The sequence below is a fragment of the Salvelinus alpinus genome, chromosome 30 (assembly GCF_045679555.1).
Source record: "Salvelinus alpinus chromosome 30, SLU_Salpinus.1, whole genome shotgun sequence".
Classification (NCBI taxonomy): domain Eukaryota; kingdom Metazoa; phylum Chordata; class Actinopteri; order Salmoniformes; family Salmonidae; genus Salvelinus; species Salvelinus alpinus.
The window spans coordinates 38308247-38327754 of record NC_092115.1 but is presented as its reverse complement, the minus strand read 5'-3'; the positions used below and the strand labels follow the sequence as shown (position 1 = coordinate 38327754).

The 19508-nt window shown below is 42.2% G+C and overlaps 2 protein-coding genes across 4 annotated transcripts; one reads left to right on the top strand and one right to left on the bottom strand.

Annotated features, from left to right (window-relative positions):
* The first annotated feature begins 10986 nt into the window (after positions 1–10986).
* On the top strand, positions 10987–15976 carry LOC139559614 (calcium-binding protein J). Of its 3 annotated transcripts, none has more exons than XM_071375761.1 (6): positions 10987–11136; positions 11717–11819; positions 11911–12021; positions 15054–15195; positions 15427–15541; positions 15712–15976. In XM_071375761.1, exons 2-6 carry the CDS (start codon positions 11750–11752, stop codon positions 15850–15852), a joined length of 579 nt encoding a protein of 192 aa, XP_071231862.1. In that variant the 5' UTR covers positions 10987–11136; positions 11717–11749; the 3' UTR covers positions 15853–15976. The 3 variants fall into 3 exon arrangements, with proteins under 3 accessions (XP_071231862.1, XP_071231860.1, XP_071231861.1); XM_071375759.1 differs by having other exon boundaries at positions 11102–11318; XM_071375760.1 differs by having other exon boundaries at positions 11107–11501.
* A 155-nt stretch (positions 15977–16131) lies between these two features.
* LOC139559615 (C-C motif chemokine 20-like) lies at positions 16132–17771 on the bottom strand. Its single transcript, XM_071375762.1, has 4 exons — positions 17613–17771; positions 17234–17345; positions 16816–16893; positions 16132–16499 (listed from the first exon to the last, which is right to left on the bottom strand). The coding sequence occupies exons 1-4, from the start codon at positions 17686–17688 to the stop codon at positions 16433–16435; spliced, it is 333 nt and encodes a 110-aa protein (XP_071231863.1). The 5' UTR covers positions 17689–17771; the 3' UTR covers positions 16132–16432.
* Positions 17772–19508: the final 1737 nt, after the last annotated feature.

The following is a 19508-nucleotide window of genomic DNA, read 5'->3' as shown; positions in this document are numbered from 1 at the left end:
AACAATTCAAGACTGATCTGTAGGATGGCAATGATATTTCCTCCAAATATTCTGCTTGGCCATACAAATACTGTGATGATAGTTCAACTCCTATTATGATGTTATGCACCATGGTGACCATCACTTTGAAGGTAAACTGACAAGGAAAACCCCTAGTCGTATTATCTGAGTGACAAGTAATGCTTATCACTGACCAGATGAATCATTGGTTATTATTAGAGACGTGTTTTCTGTTGCTGTGGGTTCTGAGGTAAAAGTTTTACCTGATGAGTGGAGCTGCTCATCTCTCCAACCACAGATTATTTAGACCTCTCTGTTCCACTTACACACACACACACACACACACACACACACACACACACACACACACACACACACACACACCGTTCCACTGGTTATGATATTTCTGTGGTCACGTGTTCTTTAGACCCCTGAAAGTCCCCTTAAGGTTCTTGGGGCATTGTATCATGGGCCCCTGGAGATTTTTGACACGTGATGGTCCCAGGTGCCCCAAACTATTATAAGTAAAGTAATTAAATGGTATGGGGGTTATAAGGTAACTGTTATACTGTTCAGCTAAAATAGTGTAAAATCTTCAATCAGTGACTATATGATTGCATTTGGCATGATCACTTCGCACTGACTTTTCAATATTTATTTAACCTTTATTTAACCAGGTAGGCAAGTTGAGAACAAGTTCTCATTTACAATTGCGACCTGGCCAAGATAAAGCAAAGCAGTTCGACATATACAACAACACAGAGTTACACATGGAATAAAACAAACATACAGTCAATACTACAGTAGAAAAATAAGTCTATATACAATGTGGGCAAATGAGGTAGGATAAGGGAGGTAAAGGCAAAATAATATAATATGACCCCACGTGGGTTTGAATGTACAACCTCTGGACTTGGGGTGTGATGAACTTCCTGCTGGGCCACCAAAATCTGTCAAATTTCAGAAGTCCCCTACACATTCATCAGTGGTTCACCAATCAGGGCCTTAATGGGCTTGGCAACAGTAAACAGGGACGATGTGTAATGAAACTAGGGTGCGTGTGCCCTGGGTAAAAATGTTGTTTGTTTGTTGGTAGAACGTTTCTTTGCAACCATCAGGTGACGAACCGGGAACTAGACAAAAACCTCCAGGGAACCATGACACAACATCCCAAGAACGTTCAGGCGCCCTCCAGGGGACCATGACACAACGTCCCAAGAACGTCCTCGGGGGCATTCCCGGGACCAACCGAGAACTAGACAAAACCACCAAGGGACCATGACACAACGTCCTGACGACTTTAGGCGACTATTACGTGACATCACGGAGTCGTCCTAACGACTCATTATTGTTTGCAGGGGTCATATCTGAAAGTAATTGTTATCACTGACCAGATGAATCATTGGCTATTATTAGAGATATGTTTTCTGTTGCTATCGGTTCTGAGTCAGGGTTTTATCTGATGAGTGGAGCTACTATTCTCTGATTATTTATACACACACACGCTCTTTCCACTGGTTTATGATGTGTTCTTAACGCAGGGCTGAGGTGTGACATGGTAAGAACAGAAAGGTGATGGCGGCTGAGGGAGGGACAGGAAGAGAGTGAGAGGTGAAGAAAAGACAGGGGCTTACAAGAAAGGAAGTAGGGGTAGTGTTGGTGGTCAACTCAGTCATTCCATCATTGTGTGCATGACATAAGTAGCAACACTTACTGTACTGTAAGAAGCATTTAAAGTAGCTGCAGACAGAGATTGATTGTGTGTCCTATTCGTACGGTTCATGCAAATAAGGCAGACACCGTAATACAGTGTAGACAGTTTAAATATAAGTGGCCGAGCATGTATGCATGCATCTGTGCAAAAGACAAAGAGAGCGAGAGTGAGAGAAAGAGAGAGAAAAAAGAGAGAGCGACAGAGAGAAAGAAAGTAAGACAGAGAGGGAGAGAAAGAGAAAGAGCCGAGGTGTAGTCTAACCACAAACATGTACTGTAGGTGAGATAAGTGTGTAGGAGAGACTGGAACACTGTAGTCTGTTATCACAGCCCATGTGTTCAAAAGTACACACTGCATGTTGCCCCCACACACACAGACTTCTGTTCCAAGCCCGGGGGTTGCTCTCCGGCTGAGAGACAAAGAGAGTATAGCCTCAGGGCTAGTCTATGTTAATGTGCCTCCAGGATATATTAGCTAAGTCATATTTAACATACTGTTCTGTCTGTATAGGAATTCCTATGGTGGGAGAGGCATTGGGACACTCTGACCATCACTTCCCCTCTTTCTCTGTTGTCCTTCCCTCCCTCACATGTTTGTATGCACATTTTTTATTTTACTTCACCTTTATTTAACCATGTAGGCAAGTTGAGAACAAGTTCTCATTTACAATTGCGACCTGGCCAAGATAAAGCAAAGCAGTTCGATACATATAACAACACTTACACATGGAGTAAAACAAACATAGTCAATAATAATAATACAGTAGAAAAATAAGTCTATATACAATGTGAGCAAATGAGGTGAGATAAGGGAGGTAAAGGCTATAAATAGGCCATGGTGGCGAAGTAAATACAATATAGCAATTAAAACACTGGAATGGTAGATTTGACAGTAGATGAGTGTGCAAAGTAGAAATACTGGGGTGCAAAGGAGCAAAATAAATAAATAAATAAATACAGTAGGGGAAGAGGTAGTTGTTTGGGCTATTTATAGATGGCTATGTACAGGTGCAGTGATCAGTGAGCTGCTCTGACAGCTGGTGCTTAAAGCTAATGAGGGAGATAAGTGTTTCCAGTTTCAAAGATTTTTGTAGTTCGTTCCAGTCATTGGCAGCAGAGAACTGGAAGGAGAGGCGGCCAAAAGAGGAATTGGCTTTGGGGGTGACAAGTGAGATATACCTGCTGGAACGCGTGCTACGGGTGGGTGCAGCAATGGTGACCAGATAAGGCGGGACTTTACCTAGCAGGGTCTTGTAGATGACCTGGAGCCAGTGGGTTTGGCGACGAGTATGAAGCGAGGGCCAGCCAACGAGAGCGTACAGGTCGCAGTGGTGGGTAGTATATAGGGCTTTGGTGACAAAACGGATGACACTGTGATAGACTGCATCCAATTTGTTGAGTAGGGTGTTGGAGGCTATTTTGTAAATGACATCGCCAAAGTCGAGGATCGGTAAGATGGTCAGTTTTACGCTGGTATGTTTGGCAGCACGAGTGAAGGATGCTTTGTTGCAAAATAGAATGAAATGAAAAGGGTAAGCATGGAGATAGTCATTTCCAAACTAGTTCTCTTTAAGCCGTGTTCTGGGCTGAGACAGGCCTATCTACAGATAACTTCAACTCCTAGACAATCTGGACACTGAATGTAATAAAGGTTTGATGAAAGGTTGCACACAATAGTCAGAAAAGGGCAGAGAAGTAAATAACACAACCAGGTTTGGGGTTAATTCCACAAATACAATTCTAGTTCAATTCCCCCTCATTGTAAATTCCATTTAATTCATTTCAAATTCCTGGTCAGTCTCTGAATTCAGAGATGATTAAATTCCTCCCAATTACAATGTTAGATGCATTCCAAGAATTCAATTCCCCAACAATTACACAAATTCCAATTCCTTCAGCCATTCAGGCTGATCATGTCACTGTTAGCTATACTGGCAATATATAAATCCATGTAAAAATGACTTTTATATATTTTTTTATACTAGGTGGAATTTTAAATGGAATTGTCCCCAACTAGACAGACATCAACTAAATAATAATATAATCATCATCATCATCATCATAATATTATAATATATGCAATTTAGCAGATGATTTTATCCAAAGCGACGTCATGTGCATATAATTTTACGTACGAGTGGTCTCAGTAATCAAACCCACTATCAACTGATAGTGAGCTACCAACTGAGCTGCAGGTCAACATACTTTCCATGACACAGCATTAGATATGATACATCATCATCAGTCATTAAAGTGTTTTCTAGAACTCTGACTGTAGAGTGGGTTAGAGGTCAGGTCAGATGGATGCAACATACTAAACTCAGCAAAAAAAGAAACGTCCCTTTTTCAGGACCCTGTCTAACAAAGACAATTCGTAAAAACCCAAATAACTTCACAGCTTGTCATTGTAAAGGGTTTAAACACTGTTTCCCATGCGTGTTCAATGAACCATAAACAAGTAATGAACATGCACCTGTGGAACGGTCGTTAAGACACTAACAGTAGGCAATTAAGGTCACGGTTATGAAAACTTAGGACACTAAAGAGGCCTTTCTGCTGACTCTGAAAAACACCAAAAGAAAGATGCCCAGGGTCGCTGCTCATCTGCGTGAACGTGCCTTAGGCATGCTGCAAGGAGGCATGAGGACTGCAGATGTGGCCAGGGCAATAAATTGCAATGTCCGTACTGTGAGAGGCCTAAGACAGTGCTACAGGGAGACAGGACGGACAGCTGATCGTCCTCGCAGTGGCAGACCACGTGTAACAACACCTACACAGGTTCGGTACTTCCGAACATCACACCTGCGGGACAGGTACAGGATGGCAACAACAACTGCCCGAGTTACAACAGGAATGCACAATCCCTCAACCAGTGCTCAGACTGTCCACAACAGGCTGAGAGAGACTGGACTGAGGGCTTGTAGGCCTGTTGTAAGTCAGTTCCTCACCAGACATCGCCTATGGACACAAACCCACCGTTGCTGGACCAGACAGGACTGGCAAAAAGTTATCTTCACTGACGAGTCGCGGTTTTGTCTCACAAGGGGTGATGGTCGGATTCACGTTTATCGTCGACGGAATGAGCGTTACACCAAGGCCTGTACTCTGGAGCGGGATCGATTTGGAGGTGGAGGGTCCGTCATGGTCTGGGGCGGTGTGTCACAGCATCATCGGACTGAGCTTGTTGTCATTGCAGGCAATCTCAACGCTGTGCGTTACAGGGAAGACATCCTCCTCCCTCATGTGGTACCCTTCCTGCAGGCTCATCCTGACATGACCCTCCAGCATAACAATGCCACCAGCCATACTACTCGTTCTGTGCGTGATTTCCTGCAAGACAGGAATGTCAGTGTTCTGCCATGGCCAGCAAAGAGCCCGGATCTCAATCCCATTGAGCACGTCTGGGACCTGTTGGATCGGAGGGTGAGGGCTAGGGCCATTCCCCCCAGAAATGTCCGGGAACTTGCAGGTGCCTTGGTGGAAGAGTGGGGTAACATCTCACAGCAAGAACTGGCATATCTGGTGCAGTCCATGAGGAGGAGATGCACTGCAGCACTTAATGCAGCTGGTGGCCACACCAGATACTGACGGTTACTTTTGATTTTGACCCCCCCCCTTTGTTCAGGGACACATTATTCAATTTCTGTTAGTCACATGTCTGTGGAACTTGTTCTGTTTATGTCTCAGTTGTTGAATCTTGTTATGTTCATAAAAATATTTACACATGTTAAGTTTGATGAAAATAAACGCAGTTGACGGTGAGAGGACGCTTCTTTTTTTGCTGAGTTTATAAAATAATAGAGAGTTCCCTAAACTGAAGTAGGTGAGAGGTTCACACAGCCAAAGAAACATTAGACAAGATCAGTCATTGACACAGGCTTTTCTAGACAGCAACCAACATCACATATTACAGTATGTATTTTTTACCGTACACTGTATTTACAAAGATGCTCAAATAAACCTAGATCTAAACTAAACCCAGCATGACATTCCCAGGTAAGAGATAGGTCAAGCTCTTACAACTTGGCAATGACCAAACTCTGGATTATGAACGGGGGAAAAGCAGAACTTCTGTTGTTACACTCTCTCTTTCCTTTCTAATTCATTAATGTAAGACTTTCGCAATAGCTTAAATTACATCTTCATTCAGATAAACGGATCTGAATGACCAAATTGCTGGTAAAGTCGAGGCCTACTTCTGCTTTTCATTAAGGGGGAATCACAATGCAGAACTAGAGAATAAGGGCGTTTTCAAACATGAATTCAAGACATAGGTAATTTGTCTTTCACCATTTCAGGGTGCACTTTATCTGAACGTTTGTATTATTCAACGACCACATCACCAAAAAAACACCTTGCCCAATGCAGTCTGAAGACAGGCCGTGCCCTGAAAGGCATGACTACCCAACCCATGGTTCCAAACATGACTCAATACCCACACCATCTACCTGTTTCCTGTGACACCAAACTCATATGTAACAAACAGACACAGCGCTGTCTCTACGGAAATCAATGGGACGGATGCATCTCAATAGCTTTAGGCAATACGTTTCTGCATATACAGTGGGGCAAAAAAGTATTTAGTCAGCCACCAATTGTGCAAGTTCTCCCACTTAAAAAGATGAGAGAGGCCTGTAATTTTCATCATAGGTACACTTCAACTATGACAGACAAAATGAGAAGAAAAAAATCCAGAAAATCACATTGTAGGATTTTTTATGAATTTATTTGCAAATTATGGTGGAAAATAAGTATTTGGTCAATAACAAAAGTTTCTGAATACTTTGTTATATACCCTTTGTTGGCAATGACAGAAGTCAAACGTTTTCTGTAAGTCTGCACAAGGTTTTCACACACTGTTGCTGGTATTTTGGCCCATTCCTCCATGCAGATCTCCTCTAGAGCAGTGATGTTTTGGGGCTGTTGCTGGGCAACACGGACTTTCAACTCCCTCCAAAGATTTTCTATGGGGTTGAGATCTGGAGACTGGCTAGGCCACTCCAGGACCTTGTTGCCCGGGCGGTGTGTTTGGGATCATTGTCATGCTGAAAGACCCAGCCACGTTTCATCTTCAATGCCCTTGCTGATGGAAGGAGGTTTTCACTCAAAATCTCACGATACATGGCCCCTTCCTGGTCCCTTTGCAGAAAAACAGCCCCAAAGCATGATGTTTCCACCCCCATGCTTCACAGTAGGTATGGTGTTCTTTGGATGCAACTCAGCATTCTTTGTCCTCCAAACACGACGAGTTGAGTTTTTACCAAAAAGTTCTATTTTGGTTTCATCTGACCATATGACATTCTCCCAATCTTCTTCTGGATCATCCAAATGCTCTCTAGCAAACTTCAGACGGGCCTGGACATGTACTGGCTTAAGCAGGGGGACAGGTCTGGCACTGCAGGATTTGAGTCCCTGGCGGCGTAGTGTGTTACTGATGGTAGGCTTTGTTACTTTGGTCACAGCTCTCTGCAGGTCATTCACTAGGTCCCCTCGTGTGGTTCTGGGATTTTTGCTCACCGTTCTTGTGATCATTTTGACCCCACGGGGTGAGATCTTGCGTGGAGCCCCAGATCGAGGGAGATTATCAGTGGTCTTGTATGTCTTCCATTTCCTAATAATTGCTCCCACAGTTGATTTCTTCAAACCAAGCTGCTTACCTATTGCAGATTCAGTCTTCCCAGCCTGGTGCAGGTCTACAATTTTGTTTCTGGTGTCCTTTGACAGCTCTTTGGTCTTGGCCATAGTGGAGTTTGGAGTGTGACTGTTTGAGGTTGTGGACAGGTGTCTTTTATACTGATAACAAGTTCAAACAGGTGCCATTAATACAGGTAACGAGTGGAGGACAGAGGAGCCTCTTAAAGAAGAAGTTACAGGTCTGAGAGCCAGAAATCTTCCTTGTTTGTAGGTGACCAAATACTTATTTTCCACCATAATTTGCAAATAAATTCATTAAAAATCCTACAATGTGATTTTCTGGATTTTTTCTCCTCATTTTGTCTGTCATAGTTGAAGTGTACCTATGATGAAAAGTACAGGCCTCTCTCATCTTTTTAAGTGGGAGAACTTGCACAATTGGTGGCTGACTAAATACTTTTTTGCCCCACTGTATTATGACTTGCCTTTTTATCCACAAGGCATCTTTTCGCTCAATTCCTATCTTTGCCAAAAGTGCAATCTGAAGTACAGGAGAGTGCAGTCTGCACACTGCAAAAATACATCATCCATATTCCCTGTTGAGGTTAACCTTTCTGCCTGATAAGATGCTGGTGGTGGTAAGAAGCTTCCCCTAGTCCAGGGATGAGCAACTAGCCGCCCGCCGACCATTTGAAAGCACTCGGATCATTGGAATTATCAACTTACTGTTGAGAGTTAGAATAGTAGAACACACAAGGTGCAATTTCAAAATATGGTTGTCTATCAGCTGTTTTTCTCTTGTTATGTCAGTCAATGACAGTCTATCTAAACTTGTTATTATGGTCGAATTACTGACCTGGCTAAGAAAACAAATATTTTGTTAGTCAGTCTCACTCAGATATCAAATAAAAAACTGCAAACATTTTTCTCCAGCCTCCAGCTCATTTTCCCCTCTGCCCCATGGCAAGATGTGTAGAATTGCAGCAAACTTGTTTTAAAACTGCAAATTAACTCAAAATTATATATATATATATATATTTTTTAAATCTCAGCTGTCAAGAGGAGGGACATTAAATGTTTTGCTCGTAGTGTGGGGTGGGGGGGGGGGGGTACACAGACCCGCAAGCGACTGGCCCTGAGTTTTTGTGTCCCCTACCCTTATCAAAGTTGCCCTTCCCTGCCCTAGGCCAATGCATTGGTGTGGACTGGGGCTGGTGCACTTGGTTTCAGGGAACGGAAAACTCTCCCTCTTTCTTCCTCTTTTCAGTTTCCTGCTCTGACCGCAAAAGGACCGATCTGGATGGAGGGGGGGAGGATGGAAGGAGGGAGGGCGGGAGAGGAGGAAGGAGGGCTGTGAAATGTGTGCAGTCACCAGCACATGATCTCATGACCTCACAGCCTGCCCAAACATATCTGTTGACATCCTCACTTGTGGACCCCGTCATTGAGTTAGATGCACTATTGTAAAGTGGTTGTTCCACTGGATATCATAAGGTGAATGCACCAATTTGTAAGTCGCTCTGGATAAGAGCGTCTGCTAAATGACTTAAATGTAAATGTCACCCCACCCCACCATGCCACACATACACAGTGTCATATGGCAGTATAGAAACATGTGCAGTTGTTAAGCTAATTCCCTGCTATTCTACACATTTTGAGTATTGCATACACACACACACACACCCCAAGTACCTACCGCTGCACAGTGGAAATCACAATCTGGTCACCCCTAGCCCTGGGTTTGTTTTGATTCAATGGACTAGGCCCGTGCACATTCAGGTCCCTATAGGACTCATGAAAGAACCATCCCCTAACCTAAATCCAACATAAATGCTACATTTTCCAACACTAGAGAAATCCATAGGCCTGAATCCATCTAGTCAGTAGCCTGACCATCATTTTTTCATAGTTTCATTCAATAAGCACACCATGGTCTTAATTACACAATCTTTACAGGAAATGTCTGACTAAGCAGAAGCACCCATGAGTGTGTCCCCGTCCCCCGTCACCCCACCCAACCCCATCCTCGCTCTGAAAAAAAACCCACAGATCCGGACGGACTGAATCAGGTTCCTCATTTTAGGGTTTAAAAGCTGAGGCTCTGGTCAAGAAAGATCAGTCATCTCCTCTCCTCCAGCCGGTTGTAGCCTTCTGAATCAGACAAGAACACAGTTGAGAACACCACCGAACATCTCTATAGCAACCATGCAGCTGTGCTACGGACCAATGGCGTGCCTCGCTCTCTTCACTGTCGTCCTCTCGTTAACGACCACTGACACTGGTAAGTACAGTCTACTACTGTAGTGAATTTGGGGGGTATAGCCCTTGCAGGACCTGAATCAACAACTTTTCATATGTTCATCCAACAACTAAGATTATGCCAAGAGATCTGAAAACGTTGGCAAAGTTATTGGTTTAGCCCTATTTTTGTGTTTTATAAACTCTGTAAATACAATATTTTCTGGACTAAATTTTGTTATTACAAATATGCTGTACTAGGGGAAATTAGAGCGGGGTGGTGGTGGTGGGTTAAAACATTTTGTACTAAACCACATATGCTTCTTTAATTCTTTAGATGCAAACAAGGTTCACAACTGTTGCACAAAGGTCTCCAAGCAGAAAATCACAGTTCCCATCATCGGCGCCAGATTGCAGAAAAAGGCCCTTCCCTGCGTCAATGCTGTCATGTAAGAACCTGCCCATCCCAACAGAACATAGAACTTCACAAATATAAAATGTATTAGGCCCACTTTTACAACCTCCAGTCAGATGAACGAGTTAGGACAAGAGTAGGACAGCTGTCTAAATGTTGTCATCTTGTGTTCCACACAGCTTCGAGACTGAAGATGGAGAGACCATCTGCAGCCATTGGAAAGAGTCCTGGGTTCGAAAAGCATTATTTCAACTGGAGTAAGTCATCAACAATACAACCAATGAGTGATCAATAGTCAGTCATATACATAGTGTAGTACTCACTGTAGGCTAATCCTGTAATACTCACCGGTTACATATTTTCATGGCTGGCTAGAGTAGGTGACCTGCATAAAGACCTGCACAAGCGCCATAGGAGAAAAGACTGGATGTAAAATAAATAAATGGTTGATGGAAAGTTGAAATGCTTCTTTTTGCTGCCGTTTCTTCTAGGACGGCCAGAAAGTCACTGGACCCACAGAACACCAACGCCACCTCCCGCACCACATCCCCATAGAGGACGCTCTTCACCATCATCATCATCGTCACTCGCTGAACTTGAGGGATAGCGTTGTTTAAACCTGTAATTGAAATTATAAACTATTACATTATTTATGCTAAAGAAGGTACATTTAAAGCCATCTAGATATTATGAGAGAAACTGGTGTATTTATTATTTATTGCCAGTTGAAGTATTTATTGGGGGTTTTATATGTAGATTGAATGGCTTTGTATGAATTGCAGTTTGCTATATGCTATTAACATTTAGTTAATTCATATGATGTACATCTTAAAGTCAAAGGTCAACAGCCTATTTCAAAGTTTAAATAAACTGGAGATGTAAGAATTTATGTCAAGTATTTATACCAAATAAAACAACTGAATCCTTTGCTATCCCATCTTATACTCAATCGTTTAGTCATTTCGTTATAAACATGAGTCCTGCGTATTGTACATTCGCCATTTGCATGGATTAATTGGCTTTATACTCCATTCATTTCTTCATTCCGAACCACATTTTGGCTGAATCGCCTCTACTTATAGATTCTTGTCGCCACCAGGCGGATTCAACTTAGCATTGCAGCTTGCCTTCAACACGTATGGACCTTTCCTTATTTCAACTCTTTCATTTACACTGACTTCGAAGCGCCATCAGTTTCTAGGGCTTGCATTACAGTTGATGCAATATGGTGGACGCTTAACAGAAATGAAAACTACGTGGAAATATGTTGTGACCTGCTGCACCAGTGTAGATGGAAGGGGATAGAAAGGTCCTAGATGTATGCACGATCTCGCACTCACCTGGTTTCTTGACACGCGACATTCTGACGTTTCCTTTCAAATATCTGAAATTCCAAACTGACCTTTCTAGTCATTTGCTTCCTAGCTAACCATCTAACTTTGGCTAGTGATATTATTAACATTTCACCTGGAGCCAGTCTATCAAATGAAGTGACACGGAGGTTTGTGGAGAAATGTATAACGTTAGTTAGCTAAGTTAGATGTCGTGTCTTTCGGTAAACAAATCGAGCGAAATTATTCGAATGATTATGCAAAATATCACTAGTTGGAACCGTTAACGTAACGTTACCTAGCTAGCTAACGTTACTTATCGAACTGTTGGCCAGCAGCTAATCAACTCCTATCCTAAATGTACTGTACTTTGTATTCTTGACAGGTGCAAACTAGCCACGGTAACATAGTTTGCAAGATGGGGATGTCGTTGTCATATCCACTGGTGAAAGAGCCAGAAAGTTATGTGGATCCTGATTTAAATGAAGGTAATGACGTTAAAACCGTTAGTAGCTAAATGCTAAGTGAATAACCTGTGCATGGCTAATGTACCATTCTTGTTTCCAAACGCCACACCAGACTCCGACGAGATGAATTTTGCAATGGAAATGCATGAGATTAACCTGAGCTACACATACGACATGATCCAGCAGAGGATCCGCTCTATCAAAGAGTCCGCCAAATTTGACAGTGAGTTTGGACCTCATAATATTTGTTAAATATCCTATCAGAACTACTCGGGCTCCCAAGTGGCGCAGCGGTCTTTGGCACTGCATCTCAGTGCTAGAGGCGTCACTGCAGACTCTGGTTCGATCCTGGGCTGTATCACAACTGGCTGTGATTGGGAGTCCCATAGGGAGGTGTTGGTCCAGTGTTGTCTGGTTTAGGGGAGGCTGGGTAGGTGGTCATTGTAAATAAGAATTTGTTCTTAACTTACTTGCCTAGTTAAATACAAAAAAATAATGTTTGACTTTCAGGAAAAACATATTGGTCAAACTCAGGCACAAATTCCTGTTAGGTGCAAAAAACTAATCCCATACAGTCATTGAATAATCTTATATCCCTGTTAGGTGCGTAAAATGAATCCCATACAGTCATTGCATAATCCTAACCGGTTAAATTGTATTACTTTTCTCTATAATTTAGCCTAACAACAGGGTGGAAATGTATGGATTAGACAAGCAGACCATTGTCAAACATGGGAAAATAGATCAAACTGAGTGTATATACACTATACTATCCACCTTCAAATTAGTGGATTTGGCTATTTCAGCACTTGCTGACAGGTGTATTAAATCGAGCACACAGCCATGCGATTTCCATTGACAAACATTGGCAGTAGAATGGCCTTACTGAAGAGCTTAGTGACTTTAAATGTGGCACCATCATATGATGCCACCTTTCCAACAAGTCAGTTCGTCAAATTTCTGCCTTGCTAGAGCTGCCCCGGTCAACTGTAAGTGCTGTTATTGTAAGTGGAAACATCTAGGAGCAACAACAGCTCAGCCACGAAGTAGTAAGGCCACACAAGCTCACAGATTGGGACCACTGAATGCTGAAGCGTGTAAAAATTGTCTGTCCTCGGTTGCAACACTCACTACCGAGTTCCAAACTACCTCTGGAAGTAATGTCAGCACAAAAACTGTTCGTCTGGAGCTTCATGAAATGGGTTTCCATGGCTGAGCAGCCTCACAACAAGCCTAAGATCACCATGCGCAACGCCAAGCATCGGCTGGAGTGGTGTAAAGCTCGCCGCCATTGGACTCTGGAGTGATGAATCACGCTTCACCATCACCAACTTCGTGGTAACATTTTGGGGAAGGCCCTTTCCTGTTTCAGCATGACAATTCCCCCGCACACAAAGCGAGGTCCATACAAAAATGGTTTGTCGAGAGATTGGTGTGGAAGAACTTGACTAGCCTGCACAGAGCCCTGACCTCAACCCTATCAGGAATTGGAATTGAAACGCCGACTGTGAGCCAGGCCTAATCGCCCAACATCAATGCCCGACCTCACTAATGCTCATGTGGCTGAATGGAAGCAAGTCCCCACAGCAATGCCCCACCCAAAAAATAATGGCACATCCTGAACTTGATGTCATTGTGGGAAGGGGCTGTTTTCATAAAGGAGAATTACTACAAAGTAACAGGGTGGAAAGTGATATCAGGGACACACAGAAAATGTTAAATACAAATATAATAAATACAATAATCATGAAAAAAATTAAAAAAAATTGATGAGAGAAATTTTAAAGGACTATAAAATAATGAAGAAATACAGCCTTAACAGCCAAATGCTCCATCTTAACGTAGGCAAGGCAAACTCATGTTGGTGAGTTCTGGTATATCATCAAATAAGTCAATCACGGGCATGTTTTTGGACTTAATTCATGTTGAAAATTCCATTTATATTCCTAAAACTTTTGTTGAAAATGATGCTGTTGCTGCTCTTGTTGACAAGACATTTTAATAAATAGCCCGATGCCACAACAGTTTTGAAGTTCCAAATCAATAACCACAATGCAGAAACAGTTTGATATATTGAAAACCTAAACATTAAAGTGTATTATCTTACACATACATGTGCAACAATAGTAATCATATGACTTGTATTTTTTTGAAACGAGCACCTTATAAACTGCACACGCACCAAAAACCCTGTTGTTTTGACAAGTGACAATATATTACTCATTGATTAGGGGGGAAATCAGGTTGTACGTGCTGTTGAAACTAACACAACTAAAAAAACACATGGAAACTGGATATCTTTTTTACATGATGGATTAGAGGACAACCTGCAGAAGATAGTCAGCTACATTTCAGTGTTGAATTTTGATAAGGGGGTTGCCAAAACAAAGAGAAACGCAACACTGTATTGTCAATTACTCATATCGATATCAAGTTGAAATCAATAGAGCGAGAGGGGGGGGGATTAGGTTCCACATTCTGTTCACTAGCACAACTCAAAAACCATACGAAATCTGGGAATCATTTGTGTTTCACTGGTAGAGGACAAGCTACATCTTGAAGTGTTGCATTTTGATTGAAGTGAGTCAACGTGGGAAGTGTAACGTAACAACACTTTGTTATTCACTCATATCACCACACGTTGAAGTCAATAGAACGGGGGCAAACGTTTGGGTAGTATGTGCTATTTAAACGTACATTATACAAAGGCCGTACGGAAACTTGGAATAACATATGCATGGTTGGTTTGATGAGAATTTGTAAAAAGGCTTCTATCTATATTTTGGAATGGCGGATGTTGATTTCGGTAGGCAGCAATCACGTAAAAGGGAACAAATCACCTTTTCTGATAGTTAACTTCAACGAATCACAACCCTCCATAGGATATCAACAGTGACAATGGTTGGTTGCTATTGAAGAGATAGTTTGAATATCAAATCCGTGTATTGGTGTGGGCCAGCGACTTTTGTAGAGAGACCGCCCCCGAATTATCCGTGCCATTTGAGAAATAAAATAATAGCTGCGTTCTAAGTCCTGCGACCCCCCCTGTTGACAAAATCAGCAGTACAAAACCAAAGATATTGATCGGTTTTTAAGCAATTGATATTGTGTCATCGTGTTGCCTATCAACTTTTCTACTAACATCACCAATCTGAGGTCAAAAGGGTGTGTTCAGAAAGTATTTACTACTTGTGTGGATTATTTGGCCTGCTGTGTTTTTATAAATGTAACCCGTGTGTGTCTGCCTGCGTGTAGAGTACAGCTACGACTGGAACACCAGCGTGTTGGATCTGAAGAACGAGTTTCCCCACTGGACAGCTGATGACCTGCTCAACCTGAGACGGCAGTTTGAGATTTTTGACACCAACAAAGACCGCCTGCTGGACTTCAGCGAGTTGTGAGTGAACGTAGTACATTCAGGCGTGACTTTTGATGTCGTGTGGCTACTCGGTGGTATTTAGCTCAAGTCTAGGGGGCTGTAGGTGGCAGCACATGCACATAAATGCCATCTACAATAATGAGGTTGGCCTACTAGTAGTCTTATTGTGAGTCGTGGTTTTAAACCATCACACTTGAATAAAAAGTGGCTACTACTAACACAGACTTACCTCCCTCTACCCCCTGACAGTTGTGCTTCTCTGAACATGGTCAACGATGCATCAACTATGGAGGCCAGGAAAGAAATGTTCAATACAGCGGACAAGGACAACTACAAGTCCATCAACTTCGAGGAGTACCTCCAGGTAGAGCACATACAATGGCATTGATGTGAAGTTTCTGCATCTACTTCCAACTCGGACCTTGTTAGCTTGTCTTGCACAACAGAGGATGAGTGTGTCCCTGTTTCTTTTGTGTCTAGGCCTATATTGTGATTATACTGGTCTGCCTTGTAACTGTGTTGTGTCCCCTCCAGCTGATGTATGACCTCAAGCAGGGCACGCCGGTCCCCAAGCCCCTCGAGAGCGAGGACGACAAGGACACGGCCACCGGTGACATCATCTGTGAAGTGGCACGTATGGACACCTTCCAGCAGATGTGCTACGGCGTCTTCTAAACACAAATGCACACACCTGATAACATGATGGATGTGTTGTGCCTTAACTGGAATTGAGAAAATGACATTGTATAAATTGGCTTTATATAATTCAAAATGATTAAATATACAGTTATTTTCCCAACCTCTTGGTTTGTCTCAGGTGATCATTTGAAGTCGCGATGGGTTCTAGTTTTGCACTGTACTGTTGAACGAGGTTTCAATCACATTCACAACTAACGTCCATGCCGTTGTCAGCTCTAGTTCTACAGTAATGGGACTCAAATAAATAATCAAGGCTGGCAATATCTCAAATTCTTTATCTCTGCCGACCTTAAAAGAAACAAACGTTCAACATTTAAATGTAGAAAAATATAATTAATTGAAGCCGTTGACTTACTAGCTTATATTGTGGATTCAGAGGACCCCTGTAAGCTTAAGCATGAACAGAGTACTACAATCGTCAACAACAGCAAACATCAGAGCGAATGGAATGCATTATATTTTGAAAATAATATCTGCATTATTTCACCACATTACTGAATGTTGTGATTACTGGTGATGTAGGAGAATGTTGCGTTGCTGTGGTTGAATGTTCCTTTCAGTTCGGGGCGGTGTGGGGGTTGCCCGTCACAGTGTTGCTGCTAGACATCTTCTTCAGTTTGGAGCTGCATATAACACAGAATATGAAACTCAGGACATTTTGTAGCAGACTCGTGTGATTTTCTTTTTTTAGAAGGCAGTAGTTTGTACATGAAGACACTGGGTAAAACCTGTATGGCAAGTTCGATTGACATCCAGTCTTGTAGTTTTGGTATATTTGTAGTTTTGAGACATTTTGGTGTGTGCAGTTACATGAGAATGCTTTTGGCATTAGTATGCATTTGGCTCCTTAGTATAACATGAAGGAGTATACACTAGTGTAACACTGGTGTTACAGTTGAAAAGCAGCATGTGTGTCCTAAGAGAAGTGTGTTTGTGTACCTGAGAAGAGCCAGAGCCTTCCTCACCCATTCGTCCTTAACTGTGGCGCACACCTTTTTGTTCTTCACGGTGTAGAAGCTACAACAGAAAACGCACTATACGTAAGCTTGTTTAGCGCCAATGCTTGTCAACAATGTAAACAAAACAATATAGCCTCAACATGGTTAAAACAACCTTTTTTATATCGTGGATGGTCAGTCCTTGCAACCATAGCTCTGTCTATGAATTTGAGAGTGGTTATATTTCTCCAGGCCCACACCTCAGCTTTCTTCCAAAACAGAGGCGGGGTCCCGCTTTGTTATTGTTTCAATTAAGGACTGTAGCTTTAACCCTTGACCTCATAGAGATGACAAAATATAAGCATACATTCTAAGAGTATGGTAAAGGGGTGTGTGTGTATACTTTGTTCAGGGCTTACATGATAGCATCGATGTTGCACACCTCCATGGAACTCTGGTAGCCTTTTATCTGCTGGTAAGGTACAGGCTTCTCCTGGTACTCCACACAACAGTAAAGTCTCCTAGGACCGTCTGAACCACATGCACAGACATCAGTCAGCCACATGCCACACAAGCATGCAGACCACAAGAACATGAATGTCAAATGTTTCTTTCACTGTAATCTATTCTGTGAACTACAATATAGTCTTCTAATCTGATCTAACCTAACCAACATGACCCCAAAACAGAGTCGGCAGGTCTCACAGCTAGACCTTATCAGACCTTGGTAAAACAAAAGTGGTACATTTACATGGGGAAAACTCTTAAACAGGTAAATTGGTTACCAGGTAAACTTACATGCAGCTGAGGTTGAACTGAACATGGTCACAACGCAGCAGAGAAGCAGGATTGTCTCCAGGTATGTGGGAGCCATGGTGATGGTACGTAGGAATCGAGAAGATACACCAAACACGCCTACTGACTGCTCCTATATACCCCTACAAACAGGTGTGTGCATGCGAGTGAGTGTTTGTTGATGATACTGATACATGTCAATCATGTCCTTCACTCCTAACCTGTGGTTACTAAATTGAGGACAGGAAGCCCATCTCTGCGTGATGGCTGACAGAGATGCAAACATTGCCTGTTCACATGACCTGTTTAGTTCGGGCCTTATAACCTGGTTAAGGTCATATCATAGGGGCTTATCTAATGGTGCTTGAATGGTGTGTGTTTTGACTGATATGCATACAATAGTGTCCTTACAAATATAGGGACTTAATCTAAAGGTACGGACATCTAGGCCTAATGAATCGTTGGGCTGACAAAGGGTTGCATGCTCAAGGCCAACTCAGGCTCCCCTCGAGTTTTCCCAAACAGAGTAACATCACCCCACATTGGCATAAAAAGGTGTGGTGATCAAGTGTTTAGCTGTCATGTTTGATATTCAAACTCTAATATTCAGAATTTGTTCTTAACTGACATGCCCTGTTAAATAAAGGTTCAATTTAAAAAAATGTTGGAGAGAACAGGCTTGTGTGAATGGCTGGATCGGAGTAAGTGGAATGGTATCAAACACATGGTTTACGGTTTGATGCCATTCTGCTCCAGCCATAATTATGAGGCAGCCTCCTCTGTATGAAAGTGTTTGTGATAAAGTTATGAAACAATAGCAGGTTGTCAAAACCCCTCGTCTGTACCGTGACCTATTTAGTGGTTCCTGCAGAAAGCTGACAAGAGCAAACCCAGATCACCTGACCTAGATAAAATAAATGCTATTATTGTGTCCTCATGCAGCACTCAACATTAGTCTCAATAACAAATGCCATGAGAAAAATAGCTATTGGGTAAATACAACTATGTGGGTTCGATTGAGCCCAGAATCTGGTGCAGCACTATGAAAGAAAATATAGGTGGCCTAACTACAGAAGATCAATAAAAAGTGCATGTTTCAAGTACGTTTTTGAACAGTTGAATATGGCCTAATAGCTTCAAATCAATTGTTAAAAGCTCAAATCAATAATAGCTGAATAGAACTCAGCATTTGCTACTTCTGTGGCAACTCTGACAATTTTCAAATGCTTTTTTGTCATTAAGCCACTTTAAACTCTCCAATATATTTGCAGCTGCTATTGAAAAGCCATCCACATACAGATTTCTGAGAAGTAGCCTATTGATTTTGGGTCAGCTACATTAAGTGTTTTTCACATAAAGTATTTTAGTAATACTCCAATTGAACAACATATTAGCGGGGGAGTGACAGTGTGGGTGTGAGTTTGGGACAATGTATTTGTATATATTATGGATACCCATTAGCTGCTGGGGTCCAGTAAAATTAAGCCAATTTATACAATTTTAAAAACATTATAACACATTCACAGATTTCACAACACACGGTGTGCCCTCAGGCCCCTAGTCCACCACTACCACATATCTACAGTACTAAATCCATGTGTATGTATAGTGCGTATGTTATCGTATGTGCGTGTGTGTGTGTGTGTGTGCGTGCGCGTGTGTGTGTGTATGCATGTGTCTGTGCCTATATGTGTTGCTTCACAGTCCCCGCTGTTCCATAAGGTGTTTTTTCAAATAGACAGCTCGGTGCATTTAACATGTCAATACATAAATACAAGTAGTGATGAAGTTAATCTCTTCTCCACTATGAGCCAGGAGAGATTGACATTAATATTAGCTCTCTGTGTACATCCAAGGGCCAGGCGTGCTGCCCTGTTCTAAGCCAATTGCCAATCTACT